Source organism: Capra hircus, chromosome 6 (assembly GCF_001704415.2).
Source record: "Capra hircus breed San Clemente chromosome 6, ASM170441v1, whole genome shotgun sequence".
In the NCBI taxonomy this organism is placed as follows: domain Eukaryota; kingdom Metazoa; phylum Chordata; class Mammalia; order Artiodactyla; family Bovidae; genus Capra; species Capra hircus.
In genome coordinates, this window is record NC_030813.1 from 113,141,268 (window position 1) to 113,159,987 (window position 18,720).

At 54.8% G+C, this 18,720-nt stretch overlaps 1 protein-coding gene across 1 annotated transcript in view; it reads right to left on the reverse strand.

Moving 5' to 3' along the window:
• The window catches only part of LOC102188844 (epididymis-specific alpha-mannosidase-like), a 43,084-nt gene continuing 27,935 nt past the window's right edge, over positions 3,572–18,720 (reverse strand). The window contains exons 8-19 of the mRNA XM_018049756.1: positions 18,250–18,440; positions 17,037–17,175; positions 15,411–15,544; positions 13,442–13,716; positions 12,616–12,807; positions 11,869–12,121; positions 10,647–10,757; positions 10,372–10,569; positions 7,036–7,171; positions 5,362–5,474; positions 4,899–5,019; positions 3,572–3,691 (exon numbers count right to left, since the gene is read on the reverse strand). Of these exons, the coding sequence (XP_017905245.1) occupies positions 3,594–3,691; positions 4,899–5,019; positions 5,362–5,474; positions 7,036–7,171; positions 10,372–10,569; positions 10,647–10,757; positions 11,869–12,121; positions 12,616–12,807; positions 13,442–13,716; positions 15,411–15,544; positions 17,037–17,175; positions 18,250–18,440 (1,961 nt within the window). The 3' untranslated portion in view covers positions 3,572–3,593. The remainder of the gene's footprint in view (positions 3,692–4,898; positions 5,020–5,361; positions 5,475–7,035; positions 7,172–10,371; positions 10,570–10,646; positions 10,758–11,868; positions 12,122–12,615; positions 12,808–13,441; positions 13,717–15,410; positions 15,545–17,036; positions 17,176–18,249; positions 18,441–18,720) is intronic.

Consider the following 18,720-nt stretch of genomic DNA (forward strand, 5'->3'; position numbering starts at 1 on the left):
TGTATTATCTCAGATCGGAGACGAGAAAACCCCCAGAGAGTTAGGGGTTAGGGCAGATTCTGTGACTTCAGGGCTTGTTGTTCTTCACTGGGTGCTTGCTAAATCACTTTAGTCAAGTCCAATTCTTGGGGACCCTATGGACTCCAGGATCTCTGTTCATGGGACTCTTCATATAAGAATACTGGAGTATGTTGCCATGCCCGATTCCAGGGTATTTATCCAACCCACAGATCTAACTTGAATCCCTTATGTCTCTGGTATTGACAGGCAGGTTCTTTACCAGTAGGTGGCTCAGATGGTAAAGAATCTGCCTGCAACGCAGGAGACCATGGTTCAGTCCCTGGATAGGGAAGGTCCCCTTGAGAAGGGAATGGCTACTCACTCCAGTATTCTTGTCTGGAGAAATCCATGGACAGGGGAGCCTGGTGGGCTACAGTTCTTTGGATCACAGAGCCAGACACGACACAGTGACTAAGACACTTCAAGAGAAGGTATCGGTTCCTTGCAGGGACAGGCTACGGCACAGGAGCGGTTCTTTCTGGATCAGGCTCTGTCATGCTGAGTGGTTCAGTGGAAGAGGCTACTTGAGGTTCTGGGACACATGACCTTGGTTCCTGGCAGCAAAGTGTTGTGAAGCGAAAGGGCAGGTGCACATGTGTTCAGCTCCAACGAGGTGCACCAGGAACTGCACACTGAGCCCGGGCACCATGAGAACACACGGTCCTGGCAGGACCCCACAGCAGTGCCAGCTTGTCCCCAGTGTCACACATGGGTGTGCGGCCTGTGACCTCTTCCTGATCTGGGCCTTAGTGAATCCTGAGAGCGTGAAGCAGGACTCGTGCTGGGTGTTCCAGAGAAAGAACGGCCCGACCCTCCTCTGCGCTGCGTGGGAGTTTGTAAGATGGGCCCACCAGCACCACTTCCATGCGTTCTTTGTGACATGGGGCTGTCTGTCCCCTAGGGCGTGTGACCAGCCTGGGGGCTCAGGATGCCCTGATGGACAGACTGCCTGCGCTACACCCGGTGCCAGGATCCACCCAACAGCCGCAGGGCCCCGGCATCCTCTAGCTTCCAGCCTTCCACGGCTGCCCTGTCTGCCCTCTGGGAGCCTGACCCGAAGCCTGCACCTAGGCCCTCCAGCACATGCCTCCCCCTGCCTTTCTGGCCTCACCTCCCACCCACTCTTCTGCTCAGTCCACCCTGAAGCTGCTGGAAGCTCCACTGCCCCCCATCCTCACGACCCTTTTCCTCTGCTGAGTCCTGGCCTCTGTGCTCCTGGCCTGGAAGGAGCCCCATCCTCCCAGCACCACAGCTGCAGGGTCAGGGCCTCCCTACAGGTTGAGCCCTTTCCCGGGTCAGGCCCTTTGAGGTGCTGCTCCCTCTGCTGGGAAGCATCTTCCCCCACTTCCTGTCTGGCAGGTGCTATTCCCCCTTTATGTCGCCTCATCTCTGAGAGATTTTCTGTGGGCCTCCCATCCAGCCTCCATAGCATTTACTGATGAATAGTTTTCTCTATTAACCTGTGTGTTTGGTCCACATGGGTCCCTCATGTCCTTTGCGGGATCAGCTCCAGGAACAAAGCAGGACCTCTTGATCTTTCGAGAGAAAGAACTCAGGGATGTAACTGTCATGGACATGGCTGCCCCCCTTCTACCATGGACGACATGGCTGATACCCACAGCACAGCATATCAAGCTCAGCTCAGCAGCTCCTCCCAACTCCGCCTCCACCTGCTGTGTGACGAGCCCCTCACTCCTGGAGCAGGGCAGTGCACACCCCCTGACAGCCTGACTCAGAGCCCCGGGCTCCTGACCTGCACAGTGGGCACTCGTAGGTCTGTCCATAGGGTGGTTTGGATACTAAGCTGCTGGAGATGTACGTGCCCCGTCAGTGCCTGACCACAGAGGTAACTCTCCTCATACACAGCAGGTCCACCCCACCCCAGGCTGCAAGGCTGCCTGCACCCCATTCTCAAGTTTCCATCAGTTAAGAGCCACTGAACCCTGACTCTGTGCCAGGCTCTGTGCTGGCGGTGAGGGGACAGGAGTTGTGCTGCCCCCAGGATGTCCCTGTGGGGAAACAGGACTTGGCCGCGGTGGCTCTGACCACAGGAGAATCTGCTCTGCTGGTTTGGACGTGCTTGGAGGACCCTGGAGGGCTTCCTCCAGGAGGGGTGGAGGGCACAGGGTGCTGGGGAGATGGCTGGTCCTGGGCCAGGGTGTGGTAGGAGAGCCAGGGCGAGGCTGGGTCTTGCAGGCTCTTTCTCTCTCTCTGCTCTGGCTTCCTCTCTTTAGAACTCCACCTGTTCCCTCTCCCTGGCCTTCTCTCCTCTAATCTCACTCTGGGGCTGGGAGATGGGTAGGCAGGGTTTCAAGTCCATCCACACTCCTGCACTCTAGGGGTCATTAGTGTCCAGAGGGGAGGCTATTGTTCTGCACTGGGTGAGGCAGCTGGAATCAGAAGGTCAGTCCTCCACTCATCTGTCAAGATCACACGGGGAGCAGCTCTATTTCCCTCCTTGGAACTGGCTTCCAGGGCTTTGTCCAGCTCTACAGGGCATCCCTGGGGAGCAGGGGAGTTCAGACAGCTCTCCCCCCAACAGAGGGCATTTGGGGCTGGGGAGAAGGAAAAGTTTTTCAGGGCAGAGTCAAACATGCGCAGTTTGAGAACCTTCCTCTCTACCCACTCCCGTTCAGCCTGTCTTGCATAAAATGCGCTTCACACTGAGGCAGGCAACCCCAGGGCAGAACCTGGGCACAGAGGCCACCGCCGCATGGCATGACACGCTGGCATATGGCCATCTGCTCCTGCCATCTCTTCTCCCCTTCTTGTGCCAACCTTTCTGAGGGTACCCACCAGCTCCAGAGCCCCTCCGTGTCCTGCTCTGTCTCATAATGGTCACCAGGGGCACCGAGTCCTGAGGCAGCTGCTGTTCTTGGTCCTGAAATTATGAGGCCAGTGGGATCTTTAATATTAATAATCCTTACAGTGGGTTTCCCGTGTTTCACTTGCTACATGATTTCCTTCCATCTTTCGGTGGCCTGAGCTGTAGGAACTTCCTGTAGGGCAGGTGTGGCCAAGCACCAGGGCAAGAGTATGAGATTGGACACAGAGCCTGGCATCACACATCCGGGTCGGTAGGCCAGTGCTGTAGCTCCCTCCCGTATATCTTAGGCATATCCCTCCACAGCAGGGCCGTCTCCACCCTGGGATGAGCCCATGAAGGTGCCCGGGACACAGCAGGGCCAGTGGTAACGCTGGTGGACTTGCTGAGATCTGCAGGAGGCAGGCAGATGCATTTTGCTATCCCTGGGGATTGTTCCTTCTGCCTTTGGGAGAACTTCCTGGCTTCGACTCTTGCAGGTGAAGCAGGAGTGTGAGCGTGTGTGAAGCTACCATCCGTGACAGGAGAGGAGAGAGAGGGCTGGCTCCAGTGGGCAGGGGAAGACATAGGTCCTTAATGCAATTTTATTTAAGAAGTCAGGACACCCCCATCCACCCATTTCCTGCCCTTAGCCCACCAGATTGGCAGTGTCCCAGTCATCCCGCTAGGCTTCTTTCCTGTGTTTTCGGTCCAAGAATCTGCCAAGGGCTCAGTGCTCTTGAAAGTGAATGAAGAACGTCCGGATCTCCTTCGGGTAGATGGTGACCTCGGGGCCTCCTGGTGGTGGCGAGGGCTGACTGGAGTTGCCTGGGAGCAGAGAGGGTCTGTCCAGCACGGCCCCTGGACCACCTGCTTCCTCAGGTCCCCTCCTTCCGCATCCCCCTGACAACACGGCTCCTGCTGCATCTGTGGTCCGTGGTTACAACCCTCAGCTGACCCCTCTTGACAGGACTGCACTGCCAGGGAGCCTCTTTCATTTCTGGCCTCCCCTGAGGGCACAGCACAGTCAAGCCAGGTACAGGGGGCTCTGGCCCTGCTTGGTCTTGTTTCTCCATGGGTTGTGGACCTGGATATGTTCATAAGAGCTGTCTCACTGAGGCCATGAGGGGCCCTGTCCTTGATCTCAGTGGGCTGTCCTTAGACACAGCCTGGGGTTTAGGCTTCCTCCTTGGGATGAAACTGGCTCCTGCATCCATCCCTCTATCCATCCATCCCTGCAGACATCCAGTCACCCACCACACACTCTCCCATCCTTTCATACTGCCCTCCACCCTGCGTCCTCCTGTCCATCTGTTCAACCTCCGTCTACACAACAGTCCATCTGCCGCCCATTTCCCTCCCGTTCATGCATCCTTCACTCATTCCCTTTCCTTCCTTCCTCTTTCCATCCACCCATCACTCAACCATTGACCTGTCCATCATCCATCCTCTTTTTTTCCTTCCCTCCATCTTTTTTTCTATCAAATCTTCCCTTTATCCATCTGTCTATCATACATTGACTACGTGCCTACTCATGCAGCCAGGCTATGCTGTGTGCAGTAGACAGAAAAGGAGAGAAATGGGACAGAGCAAAGTGAGGGAGAGGGGAGAGCAAGGGAGGCTCCTGACTCAGCCCTGGGCCAGATAAAGGGACAAGGGCTTTCCAGGCGGAAGGAACGGCAGAGGCCAGTGTTTCCAGCCAGAAGCAGTGGGTGCGTGCAGCACAAGGCAGAGCAGGGCAGCCGTCCCAACACCTGGGGCTGCACCTAAAGTCTGGGGCCACTCAAGGCCGCAGAGGGTTGTAGTCTTGGACACACAAGTGCATGCACGCACACACACAACCTATCTGTGGCTCTGGCACGTGGAGACTGACCTGAAGCCTAGAGTCTATAACCTTCTGCAGCTGATTCAGGAAGACTGAGACCCAGAGAAGGACGGCCAGCTCCAGGTCACACAGGCCTTAGGGGCAGAGCTGGGGTCTGGCTGGGGGTCAGGCTGGGGACCCGGGGCCGGATCAGGACCAGGGAGCCCGGACCTCTGTGGTGGTGAGGGTCCCGCCTGCTCCAGGTCCAGCGACGCATCTCATTCACGTCCCAGGTCCCTGTGAGTGAGCGCTCCTCCACAGACACCACGGAGCCCAGTCCCCCCAGCACAGACTGCAGGACAGAGCACAGGGAGGGGTGAGCACCCGGACCCCAGATCTGAGCAGAGAACCCGACGAAGAAGGGCAGCCACACCGGGGCCCGGGCCCAGCATCCCCCACGTTCATTGTAGTGGAAGTCCCATGGGAGGAGGGGCAGTCCCATTTTACAGATGAGGAACCGAGGCCGGAAGGAACTGCTCCCAAGTGCCGAGCTGGATCAGCACTCCCGTCAGGTGGCAGGCAGGTGGGGCCACCCCAGCAAACACCCAAACACCAGGGTTTATCTCCTGAGGGTGCCTCCTCCTGGGGGCCTGACTCAGTGATGTCGGAGCGGGATACGAGAGGGGCAGGTTACCCGCAGGTTCACCGTCACAGGCCGAGACAACACCGGGTCCTGGTCCACCTCATACAGGTGCTGGAGCCGCAGCAGGACACGGCGGAGGTCTGCCTTGGGCTTGGGCCTTCGGTCTTGGGGACAGAAGGGAGGTGGCATGAGGACACAGTCTCGGCCTGGCACTTTACACTCTCACCTCCCTTTCACATCTTCACCCTCCCTCGGAGGCAGCTAACACAGCCCCACTTTGCAGATGAGCCAAACAAGGCTCAGAGAGGGGCCGGCACTTGCCCAGACACACAGCTGGTGTGCATAAAGGAGGGGGGAGGACTCCAACCCAGGGGCAGCCAAAGCTACTGCCTCCCACCGCCCGCACTGAGGCCGGTGCTGAAGTGTGGAAAGTCTTCGTTCTTATTCACTCGTGAGGTCCTCATTTGGGCCTGTCCCTCCAGCCTCCTGTTCTCTGGAAGATTCTCTGCCCTGGCCCCTGTGAAGGGGAGTGTGGCCTTGTGACCCTGAAGATGAGTCACCATTGCAAAGGTCATGTGTCAGGTCATTGCCACCAAGACCTAGGAAACGTGTCGTACTAGAGCCTCCACCTCTGGTCGTTGGAGAACAAACGAGAAGGGCCACCCTGCTGGTCCCACAGAGCAAGGGGTTGAAATGAACTGTGCCGTGTGAGGCAGAGAGCGTGTGGGCTCCTTGTTACTGCAGCATAAGAGGTCTGCGAAGTCTCTTGTCTCCATGCAAGTGATGGGTTTAGGGACTGGAGCTCGAGAATCAGGGAAGGATTTCTGGCACTGGAAAATGATGCTGGAGATGATAATGGTGATGCAGGTGATGATGAGAAGGGGGTTGTTTGTTTCTGGGGAGGCAGGCGGCCCTCTTGCCATCCCCTGTGCTCCCCTCACTCAGCTTCTTACACACACACACGTACACATACACACACATACGTTGGAGCCAAATGACTCTGCTGCTGCTGGGAACCCCGTCCACCCCGTCAGATGAGTCAGGTGGGCAGTGGTTCAGGGATGCTGGAGGTCAGGGTCAGTAAGCCACGTGGCTGCAGGCATGAGCCAGCCTTTCATAGATCCAGTTTATCAGGCACAAAGGTAACTTCTGGCCTTGACCTCTTTCTGTTACTCCTTCTTAATTGGGCTGACACTTATATGGGAACACCCTAGGCCCTGAGTGCAGCTTTGGGGACACAGCAGTGGCTGGGGCACTGTCAGCCCTGTCCTGGAACTGCTCATAGCCTAAAGAGGCAGGTAAGGGGTACAGGACCTCTTCGTTTCTGGAAGATCTTGCCTCCACCAGGAAGCCCTCAGTGATGCCCAGCTGGGACTTTCCTCGGATCACTGTCATTGCTCTCTGATGAGCTGCCTGCTTCCCTCTGTGGACAGGGGTGCTCTGAGCCCAGGGATGTTTCCTGTGTCATCCATGGCTCAATCCACAGTGCCTGACATTAGAATCATTTTTCAAGGCATGAACGGAAACTCATCAAAGTCATGCTTGAGCCCAAAATTCAGGTTGGACATCGGTGTAAGTGGCTGCAGGAGAAGACCCTGGAAGAAGCAAGACCTCACAGAGCCTGGACGACTCTGAGGAGAGCCCCTCTTGTCCAGTGATGGGCTGGGGGACCGGGCTGACATGTGGAGGCAGGAGTGAGTCTGGACACCTGAACACCTGCCTCACCTTTCTGGAGAGTCCGCAGGTGCTCTGTGTGGTTTGAGCTGTACTTCCAGCCGGGGATGCTGAGGATCTGCAGGTGGATGCTTGGGGGCAGCGTCACAGCCTCTTGCTGCCTGGAACCTGAGCCACGCGGGGCAATCTCTGAAAGGCAGATGGACAAGGAGAGGCTTTGGGCCAAACTCTCCTCCTGACTCACAGCTTGCCACACTAAGTCCCCCACTTCATCTGATCTCACTCCCTCCCACCTGTGGCCCACACGGCAGGCAGCCTGAAGCACCTGTTGGTGCAAACGCCCCAGCCTGCCTTGAATCTCTGGTCCAGTCAGTTCAAACTGCAGACTGGGAGATGGGAGCAGAGAGAAGACGCCATTTCTTCAAGAACTTGCGGGGAGTTCACACAGAGACCTGCTCTTAAACAAGGTCTCAGACGCCAGCTCCCGTGCTGTCATCTATCGCTGCCTCTGCCCAGAGGGGCTCAGCCCTCCCCTTGCAGGAGATGCTCGGTTCAACTCTGGGCTCCAGCTGGAGCCGCCATCCCTTTAAGTTCCCAGGCCTCAGTGATTGGCCAGGCTTGGGTCACGTGATTCGATCTGGGCCAATCAGAGCCTTTCCCGGGATTTCTGCCCTTGACACAGGCGTCTCAGAGTTGTTCCAAGAGTTGTTCACAGCCGCCTCCCAGACAAGAGGAGAAACAAGGTCTGCAGACAGAAGCTCAGGTGACAGAAAGAGAGGGTGGACAGCCGCATGAAGGGCCCAGCACCCGAGGAAGCAATACACGCTACCCTTCTCTCGGGTGCGTCTGCCCCAGAATAAACGCTCCTCTGGCTCCATCTCAGTACCTTTGGTTTTTCTCTTTGCAGGTGGAAGAGCCCAGTGCCCCAACCTGGGATGGAGCTGGCCACAGCCATGGACAGGACCGTGGATGGAGCTGACCACAGTCATGGAGCCTTTTCACCATGGCAACATCCTCTCTGCTGCCAGGAAGGAACCACTGACTGACACAGGAGCAGCCCCAGCCCAGCTGCCCAAACCCATCCCTCTCCTCAGAGTCTGCCCCTGGACATAGGCGTGGCTGGGCAGGCAGTTCCTGACAGTCCCAAAAGAGACGGACATGACCACCTTCTCCCGAGAGGCTCAGAGCTACCCTGTTTCCCTCCTGCCCCAGCCTCTTGTCCAGCTCTTCCTTCCATTCCGCTTGCTTCCCCACACCCAGCCCAACTACCTGCCCCTTCAGTTTCTTTACTGCCAAACAAGAGAACATCAGCTGTTATCTCTTGAAGTTGATCACTGTACACCACCTGGTCTGGGGTTGCAAACTCCACCAAACAGACAGACATCAGGTCTTTTGTGACCTCTAATTCCTCTTCACCCTGAAGCTGGATCCCATGACTTGTTCCCCAGTAGAGCCCCTGAGAAATCCTTCAGGACAAGAGCTGGGTCAAATGCAGTTAACAGTCTGCAGCATATGTCAGGCACTCAACAAATGCTCAGTGAATGAGTCAGCTACCACCCACCTTCTTGCTAATGCCTTGTGAAGGTCTAGCCTAAATCTCAAACAGGGAAAACCTAAAATTCACCCTCATCAAAACTTCTGCAAGTGATGACAAATAGAAAACAGGTTAAGGATTACAGGCAAAATTTGGAATTAATGTGAGTTTGACTCCATCCACTGAAATAAGTCAAATATTGTAATAAAGCCAGACACAAGTGTCTTGGCTTCATAGTGCATATAAAATTTATGTTTATACTTTAGTATAATCTATTGTGTGCAGTAGCATTATGTCTAAGAAAAAGTTTATATATACATTAGATTTTAAAAGCTTTCTTGTTAAAAAAGTTACCTCAGGTGAGACTTCAGTGATTAGCAATCTTTCTGCAAAAACAATCACAAAGATCGCTAATCCTATAGTAATTATAGTAATAATGAAAAATATTTGAATACTGTGAGAAATAGCAAAATGTGATGCACTGATGTTCACTGATGTGAACTGAGCAAATGCTGTTGAAAGAGCAGTGCAGATGAACATGCTGCATGCAAGGTGCAGCAAACCTTCAATCTGTAAACAATGCAATATCGTCAGTGCTCAAAAAAAAAGGGATTGCATATATGCATATAATGGACAAATACACACTTTGTGTTTATGTCTATAAAATTTAAAAGATTCTCTATAGTAGCATCTTCAAATACTTTCAAACGCACTCACTGTTTAAAGTACTTCATGTCCAACTATTTAGCTATGATACCCAACTGTAGTGAAGGAAATTTATAGAAGTCTCAGGAGAGGCAACTCGTAAAACTTGCAGATCAGGACATAGAATAGAGTCACCCTCACTTGGTGACAATGCACTTAATTCAGATAAAGCCAGCCTTTTAAATGCTTAGCAACCAGACCTGAATGGTGACATATATCATAGGAAGAAGTAGAACGTGTCCTCAGAGAAGGAAATAGAGGAGATTGAGGAAAAAGAGGTAAGGAGGGGATTTCAGTAAGTCCCTGCTGTGAATCTACTAGCTGTATGACCTTGAATGAGTCACTGAACCTCTGTGCACCTCAAGTTGCCCACATTTAAAATGAGGGGCCTGGATGTGAGTACTCTGGTCCCTTCCTACCCCAAAGTAGCCCAGATCCTGGCAGGTACTGAGAGAGTTAATCCTTAGATGGATTGATAAGCAGTCCAGGGTCCTTGAGGAGAAGAAATGGACAAACATTTTTTCTTCTACATTTCTTTGTCTTAGACCCAAAAGATGTTTTTACTTAAACTCTGAGGTGTTATGACAGCAATCTTTAAGACTAACTTTCTTTAAGCCCAGAGCTGATGATTACACAACAAAACTCATCTTGCTCAAAAGTATGTTCTTCTTTAAACTCTGTACTAATGATTAGATAATAAAAAAGCATCATGCTCCAGGACATGTTTCTCCTTCTTAAGAAGTACCTTCCGACTAATCTTATCTTAAGACTTACTTGTGGCAGTCAGTCTGGTAAGACCTCTCTCTTGTTGGTTCTAACCTTGTTCATTTAAGATGTCACTTGTAGGAGTGGGTCTGGTAAAAGTTTATAAGGGCTTGATATGACTACCAAGTGGGGTTCTCCCCCTCCCCCTTCTGATGTCCATGTCAGAGGCTTTCTCTGTCATTTTACAGTGTAATATAACTATTGCCACACAAAAGGTCTGAGTGATCAAGCCTGGGCCCTGTTCCCAAAGCTAAATCTTCATCTTCAGAGATCACAAATCAACATCATTCACCCTTAGCTATCAATACGAGCTCAGCCCCATCCCTGGAAAGGTGGGCTCCCCTGGGGGCAGCAAAGGCAGGAGAACTGAAAGGACCCCCCACCTCACCGTTGATCTCTCTGAGCATCACGACGGGTCGGTGCTGCAGCGCCAGCCGACTCCTCTGGCGCAGGCCACTGGTGAGGGCCCTGGATCCCAGTAGGAGCCAGAGCACTGGGTGGACAACCGAGGGGTCGTTCAGTGTGAGGTCAACAACCAGGTTTCCCGGATCGTTGTTCACCAGCCGCCGGTGGAGCATGACCTGCAGGGGACAACTGTCTGACCGGGCCTGCCTGGGCCTTGGGGTCCCCGACAGTGACAAAAGGGGCCTCTTCCTACCTCCACCTGCCCGTTCCCTTGGCTGGAGACGCCGTGTGCCTGCTCAGACAGCAGCACCAGCCTGCTGCGTCTGCTCTGGATGAAGGCCGATTGCACCATGGGGTAGTAATTCTGTGGACAGAAACATTGGCAGGCTGATGGTGGGGGCAGTGGGCCAGGTCAGCCAGCAGGTACAGGGTCTCTCTCTGGCCCCAGGCGGCCTCCTGCATGGGCACAGCAGCAGCCCAGGGTGGCACAGTAGTCATGGGAGGGGCTCTGACTTGTGAGATGGACACATTGGGATTCAAATCCAGCTCCACTGCTTCCTGACCTTATGCCCTGGGACAGCCAGCCTGCCCAAGCCTCAGTTTCCCCCTCTGTAAAATGTGCCCAAAACGTCCCCCTGGTGCAGGGAGACAGTGAGGCATTTGTGCCACTCCAGCCAGAGATGGCCCCCAGCCAGGGGTTCCCAAATAGAAAGGCGCTGGTGTCTGGGCTGGAAAGCACTCACACAGCTCTTCCCTTTCCTGTTTTGAAGGAAGATGTCCGGGGTGGATAGCCCTGGACCCTCTGGAGCCCAGGGCACAGTGTGTGAAGAACAGCTGTAGAGATGAACTGACAGAAGCTCACGGAAGACAGAGCAGGGAGGAACTACACCCCTTCTCTGGCTCCCTCTGGAAGAAGAGACAACTAACTAGAGGAAGGCTCAGGAGGTGCCCAGCACGGCGCCGCCCCTGGATCATCCCAGACCTCAGCACAGCTCTGGGGGAGGTCGTTCTCTTCCCAGGAGAGCACCGAGGTCCAGGGACACACCCAGGGACTCACCCAAGGTCATCTTCTGGAGGGCGAGGTCTGGGAACTGAATGATTTTGGAATTCAGCCCCTGCTCAGCTCTCCCTGGAGGACAGGCTGTGGCTCACCTCTGAGTAGCCAAGGAGGGTCACACCCGGTTCAGGCCTAGACAGGCACCACGTGCTTAACCCTCAAGCAACCCCCAGCTGGTCATCCATCTGACCGAGGAGGACCCGCGGTGTACACAGACCTCAGGGACACAGCTCAGCCGTGGTGGCCCCAGAGCTCTGAGACTTGGTCTGAACACTCCTGGCCACAGGCCCTAGGGGCAGACTCAGGGCAGTGGGGCTCCAGAGATGATCTGGCCCTAAGGGGACTCTCCTGCTTTCTGGAAATTGGCCATCAAGGTTGGGTCTACAGCAGCCACACTCCAGGACAGCTCAGGACGTACCCGAGCGATGGTGTTGTTCTTGTAGTCCCTGTAGGGCCTGCGCTGCATCTGGTAGCCGTTGTTGTCTGAGTGGAGGACCTGCCCCGTGTTCAGCTTGGTGCTTGTCCTCAGGATGGCCTCGCGGTTCAGCTCCAAGGGGCCCACCCGGTACTCCTGCTCTATGCGATGGCAGAGCAGCTCCCCGCCAGAGCCCTGGGGCCCGCGGGCCAGCCGGGAGTAGATGGCGAATGTGGGCTCACTGTCGTTCACCTTCCTGGAGGAGAAGCAGGACAGGTAAGTCAAGCCCAGGGTGCCTTCTGATGTACCTCCCTTATTCTTTCCTTTCTCTCCTTCCATTTCCCTCCCTCCATCCTTCCTGCAGGTTGGGGGCCGGGTAGCCTGCTTGGGCAATAGAACAGGAGGGACCCTGTCCTCTGAAGACTCTGGTTACCCGACCAGGCCTGGGGGCTCTGTCTGTCCTGCTCATGAAGACACAAGAACTGCTCTCGTGTCTAGGTCACTGCCACCGTGGGCTCCTGTCCCGCCTCTGGACTTAGGTCCCACCAAGGTGACACAGCGCAGGCAAGCAGAGCAGGACTGCAGAGACTGGAGCAGCTCATGACTTCATCGAACTTCCACGGAGGAAGGACCGTGTGCCAAACCCAGGTCCAGGAGCTGGGTGTCTGAAGCATGACAGGCCCTCATTTCCTCATTCCCCTGCCTGTGAGCACCTCCATGAGCTGAGCACAACCAGGGGGCCGCCCTCACCTGTAGAAGTACTGCCGGATCTCAGTCACCAGCGGCCCCTCCACGATCTCCATCCTCACAGCCTCCCACGCTGGCTCTGCTACACCGCTGGGTGTAAACACATAATTGTCTGAAACAGGGCCTTTCCAGACATCACTGTTTGTGTGATACTCCATGAACTGCTGGGTCATGTATACCTTTCGGTTACTCTGCCTGCACACAGAGGAAAGAGAAAGGATTGTCATCATGACAGAAAACATGTCATCCTCATGCTGGAACCAGGCTCACAGAGCCTCCATGGAGACACCAGCCACGAGCCAGGGATGAAGACACCCTTCAACAGGATGAAAGTGGTCTATCTGTACAACAGAATATTATTGAATCTGCAAGAAGAATGAGGGGTCTCATTCACCCTTCAACATGCCTGAAAGTTGGAAACATGACGAGAATTGAAAGAAGGCAGCCTGCCAAGTACCACATATGGAATAATCTCATTGCATGATATGTCAATGTAGGCCAATCTGGAGAGACAGAAAGGAGGTTCGAGTCACGAGGGCTTGATGGAGGTGAAAGATGCGTGGGGCTTGAGCCATGATGGAGCCTAAGTCCACACTCTGACTGCACCTTTCCCAGCCTGACCAGGGAGACTCAGAATGTTCTGGGGCTGTACTCCATTTCTGCTGCTCCCCACACCCTCCCCCTGACCACCTCTGCTGGATCCTGTAGGTCCTGGCTGCTTCTGTGTCCTGGCCTAGACTCACACACTTAGAAATACAGCTCGATGCACTACAGGGAGCTTCAGTACCATCACACCCTGGCCTCAGAGACAGCAACGATTGCACCTCACCTCTCCCAGACGCTGTGCATCAGGTTGGTGTCCAGGTCCAGGAAGACGATGTAGCAGTCATTATTCACAGGCACCAGGCTCCCGCCCACTTGCCTGGCAAGTCTCCTGAGTCGGCCTCCAAACTGCATGGTTTTGGCCACAAAGGGCTCAGGCTCCCCAGTTTTCTCCTGGGAACTCCTGCTGGGGCGGATGCTGTAGTGCCGGTAACTGAGTCCTGGGATCATGGTCAGCACGTGCAAGTCATAGGCAGAGGGCATCTCCTTTGAGGGCTGGACCTGAAAGACCCAAGGGATGGGATGAATGATGGCTATCAGGATGGAAGGTGCCTCCGTTCCCTTGGAAACCCTGGGCTTACACGCCTGGCAGATGGAGTGCTTGCTCGGCATGGAGACAGCTGGTCACCCAACATGGGGCTGAGCTGGCTCCCCTCCTGCACCCTCCCTGCTCAACCACGTCTAATCTCCTCTCCCCTCTTCCTCCTTCTCTCCTGGGGCTGCAAACCACCTGCCCTCCTCCCACACTCCCCTCTGTTCCTGCCTCTGAGACTGCTCACACTGCTCCCTCGACCTCTTTAGAGGGGGCTCCCTTGTCTCCTAGCCCTCTTATTTTTCCGAGGAGGGAGGTTTCCAGGTCAGCCTGCAGGTCTTTCTCTACCTCTGTGTCATCTGACTCAGGGAAGGGATTTGCATGAGGGCACTGGGTCCATGCAGGAGGTTCTTCAGTCTCTAGGAAGCAAGTGTCACTTCCAGGTCTTGTGGGAAGGTCTGGGGCACTATGAGCAAGCCCATGTGGCTCCTCACAGCCTCCAGCCCGGACTTTCTCTGAACTAAAGCAGACACCCATCCCCACCCCACACCCCTAACCTGTCCTGATGTTTCCTCCACCACAGTTGTCATCTGTCACTCCTATCCTTTCTGATTTTCTTCTTTCCTGGATCCCCCACTGGAATAGGAGCCCCTCTGCACAAAAGTGCAGAGACTTTTGTCTATTTGGTTATCAAAATTTCTCCAGTGCCTAGAGTAACTCCTGACACATACTAGGTGTTCAGTAGTATTTAACAAAGAGCATTTGGGCTTGGTGGGTGGTGCCTCTGGGTGGGAAAGGGAGATGTCCCATGTCGGGTCTACTTCACCCAACACCCTTCCCTCCCCTGATTTTGACATAGAGGAATCTTCCCCCTCTCTCTTTCAGCTAAGGATCGCTGCCCTGGCTGCCTGGTCATTACCCCGCGCCTTAACTGTCCATTTCTGTGTCTGCTCCTTGAATCCCAGGATGGCTCCCGAGTCCAGGGATGAGCATTCATCTGGGACCAAGCCCAGCATAGGCTTCAGGAATGTTTGCTGAATGGCTGACTGATGGCATTACCCGATCCATCTCCCCAAGGAAGGGCTGGCTTGGTAACAGGAGGGTCACCTCTATAATCAAGTCTAGCTCCAGGTCTGGGAAGGAGATGAGGAGGGACCACACAGGATGTGGGTGTCATAGCTGGGGCCTGCCCCTATGACAGCACCTCCATAAAGATGCACAGCGAAGACTATTGCTGGCTTCCCCATGAGAAGTAGAAATTGACACAGGGTTATATACATATACACCAAGTCACCTCAGTATTGTCTGACTCTTGGTGACCCCATCGACTGTAGCCCACCAGGCTTTCTGCCCATGGGATTCTCCAGTCAAGAGTACTAGAGTGGGTTACCATGCGCTCATGCAGTGGATATTCCCGACCAGGTATTGAACCCATGTTTCTTGTGGCTCTGCATTATAGGCGGATTCTGGTCAGCTCAGGTACGCAAAGGGCAGGGTCAGGCCACTGGGTGGATCCACTGACCCTGATGGCGACTCACCCATAGGACACCCCTCACAGTCAAGGCAGCATGTCACCTCTTCCCTTTAGATGCCCACTTCGGGGGCCCAGCGCGGAGCAGGGGCAGCAACAGGGCTTGCACCATAGACGGGGTGTCCCCCTCACCTGTGCAGGCACAGGAAGGCCTGACTCGTCTGTGACGCTGACTTTGGGGAAGTCCACAGTCAGGGTGATGATGGTGGTGACCGTCCAGGCCAGCGGGTTGTAGACCACTGCAAAGTGTCCCCCAGGCTCTGGGCCTGCACACAGAGAACAGGCTCTACTGCCCTACCCAACCCAACCTTCACCCCTGGTGCCCCTTAGAACAAGAGAATCTAAGGTAGGTGAGACCAGCTCTGCAGAGGCCAGGGGGAAGGACAGACAGACACATGGGCTCTGATGTCCAACTCCCTCCTCATCTATTCAAGCTGGGTTCTGATTCCTAGGCAGGATGGGGGAGTGTGCCCCTAAAGATGAGGGTCCTTGACCTCCTCACTCATTTCTACTTTTCAGCCAACATTACCAGTGAGAAGACTGAGGTCTATAGCAAAGGGTTAGTTGTCCAAGGTGACCCATGTCCTACGGCCTGGCTCCAAAGCTGGAGCCCTTGGCAATGTACAGACAATTCTCTGGAGCTTGGAGGGTCAAGGTCAATCACCAAGGTCAGCACTGGAGCCCTCTTTGCTATGAACCTGGATTCTTTTTCTGCTCTACCCCCACCCCAGGTGACCATCTATGACCACATTCAACGACTCCCTGATCCTTGAACACTGCACACACACTGTCCAGTCCCCGGTCTCTGCCCGGGCAGTTCCCATGGCTGGATGCCTTTCTGGGGTCTCCACCTGCCCCTTCCTTGGGGAGCTGCCCCCGTGAGCTCATGGGAATGGCTGGCCTCACCAGACACTGGAAGGACCCAGTTCTACCTCCCTTTCTATGCCCATCATCCCCTCCCACCACCAGTCCCTGTGGACAGGATTCCAGTCTGCTGCACTCCTGACCCCAGGGCCCTTCCAGAGTCTGAAGGTAAGATGGAACTGCACACAGAGCCGAGGGCAGAGCTGGGCAGGTGAAGGGAGGGGCAGGGTGGGGAGGGCACAGTGAGAGAGAGCAGGGTGAGTGTGGACCCTGGGAAGGTGGGCGGGCCACATGCTCCTGCAGGGAAGGCACCTATCTCTGATTGCCCAGGATTTGCGGGGGTGAATCCCCTCAGGCAAACAGGGTGATCACTCATCCTCTACCTGTGAAACCTGCAAAGTCAAAAGAACATGTGTATCCTGTCTGCGGAGCCGGGCAGCACAGGGGTATGGGTATCATCCTCCCTGTGTGACCCTGGGCAGCTCAGGAGTATGGGGACCATTCCTTCCTGTGTGACCCTGGGCAGCTCCACGATCTCTGTTCCATGTGTGCCCTCAGCTATGAAGTGAGGACAGTAACACTTCCAGCTTTCAGGATGTGTGAGGTTTTACACTAAATTGTGCAGGCAGTGTGCTTGGCAACATCCACACTGCATTACCATTTATTCCTGCCTCTAGTTGGAGGCAGGAACTAGGCCTTCCTCAATCACAGAGAGGAAACAGCTCAGTGAAGTGAAGGCACCTGCCCAGCTCATGCCGAAATGAGAGCCTCCCTTGGACGGGCCTCGAGTCTGAAGCTCAGGTGTTCCAGCCCGTCCCCTTACCCTCAGGCTGTCTTCTCAGACTGGGGCAGACACCCGCCATGGCCCACACTGTCCCCATGGGCCTCACTTACCTGAGTGGGCTGGAAACCTGTCCTGGATGATGTAGGACATCAGATTGTGCACCCCTTGCATCCCAGTGCTCAGATGCTCCACAAACATGTCACCCACATTTGGAACATGAGTTCCAGTGATGGCATCATGGTGCTGGACCTGGGCCCCCACAGGAACAGGACAAGAGTGGGGTCAGGCTGGCCTCTGCTCAGCATCTGCTGTCCTGATGCCCACTGGGCCCTGACTCCGCTTCCCTCTCAGTAGGTGCTGCTGGAGAACTGGGGATTTCTCCCACTTTACAGAAGAGAAATCTGAGGTCAGAGAGGCTGATGATCTTGCCCCAAGTATTGTTGACCTTGGGAAAACACATAGCTATGTCCCTGATGCTGGACAGAAAACAGACTTCTGGTGAGGACCCTGCCCAGCTTCCCTCTGTGACCCACTCATCCCAGAATTGCTGATAAGCTGTTCCAGACAAGCCCCACACATGGCCTTGTACTCATCTGCACCATGTAGGATGGATGGTCTCCTCTTCCCAGAAGGGAAACATGACCCCGTGCGGTGAAGCCACGTTTCCACTCACCCTGATGGATGCTAAAGTCTATCCCACCACACACCCACATAATGACTGGTCCTGCCAGCAATTCCCTTTAGTGACTATGAATCTCATGGGCTGTGAGGCCCATTTCTGACTGGAGAGGAGACAAGTTATAGGAGATCTTGTGTCTCAGTTTTCCCTTCTGCACAGTGGGGAATAAATAATATGCAGATTTATGAGCAGCTTTCTTTGTGTCACCTACAGAGCCCACCAGCATATGTGTATTATCACATTCAACTGTCCTATTAATGTCCTGAGTGAACATGTAGTTCTCATTTTTCAAGGAGGAAATTAGAGCTCAGAGAGGGGAATCCTGAGCTCATAGAGCTGAGCTGAGATTTGACTCCAGCCAGGACTGTTGGACACCAATGCCGCTCCACTTCGCCCTTACTGCTCTGGGACAGTCTGGCTTTAAATCTTACTGAACCACAGCTGGGCCCTGGCAGGCCATGGTCCTAGCCTTGGGGCAGCTTCATCATGCATGGTCTTGTGACCTCAGTGGTGACCTCAGTGTTCTCATCTATAAAAGGGACCTATAGCAACAAGGGACAGGGAGGTGCGCTGGCCTAGGGAGGGGGAAGCACACAGCCCTGGAATATCCAATCCTGTCCTGTCTCTGGGAGGCACTGTGTTACCTCAGAGACCACCCAGCGGAGCTGCTGGAGCTGCTGCAGGCCCCAGGCCGGGTCCAGGAACCGGTGGGGAGCCAACAGCACGTAGCGAGTAAACATGGACTCCCCAGCATACAGCAGACTGCTGGCTCTCCTTGCCAGCCCCTTGAGCCCACTTCGGGAGGCATAGAATCCAGTCCAGGCATGATACATGTCTAGGAGAAAAAGGCCAGGAGTCAGTGGGAGGGCCTGCCCTTAGAGGCCCCTGAGCCCCACTTGGGAAATGCTGAGGAAGATGAGGTCAGGATGGATCTGCCTGGGTCCCCAGGGACACAGCCTAGGCCAGCAGGTGATTCAGGGTTCTTGGTCCAGCCAGGTCAGCAATGGTACGAGATCTCTGGAAGGCCTGGGCCACTGGCAGGGTCAGGCTGGGCAGGGGCAGGCCGGGGGAGGCCTGACACTGTGAAGAGGAAAGAATCCCAGTGAGCACCTGGG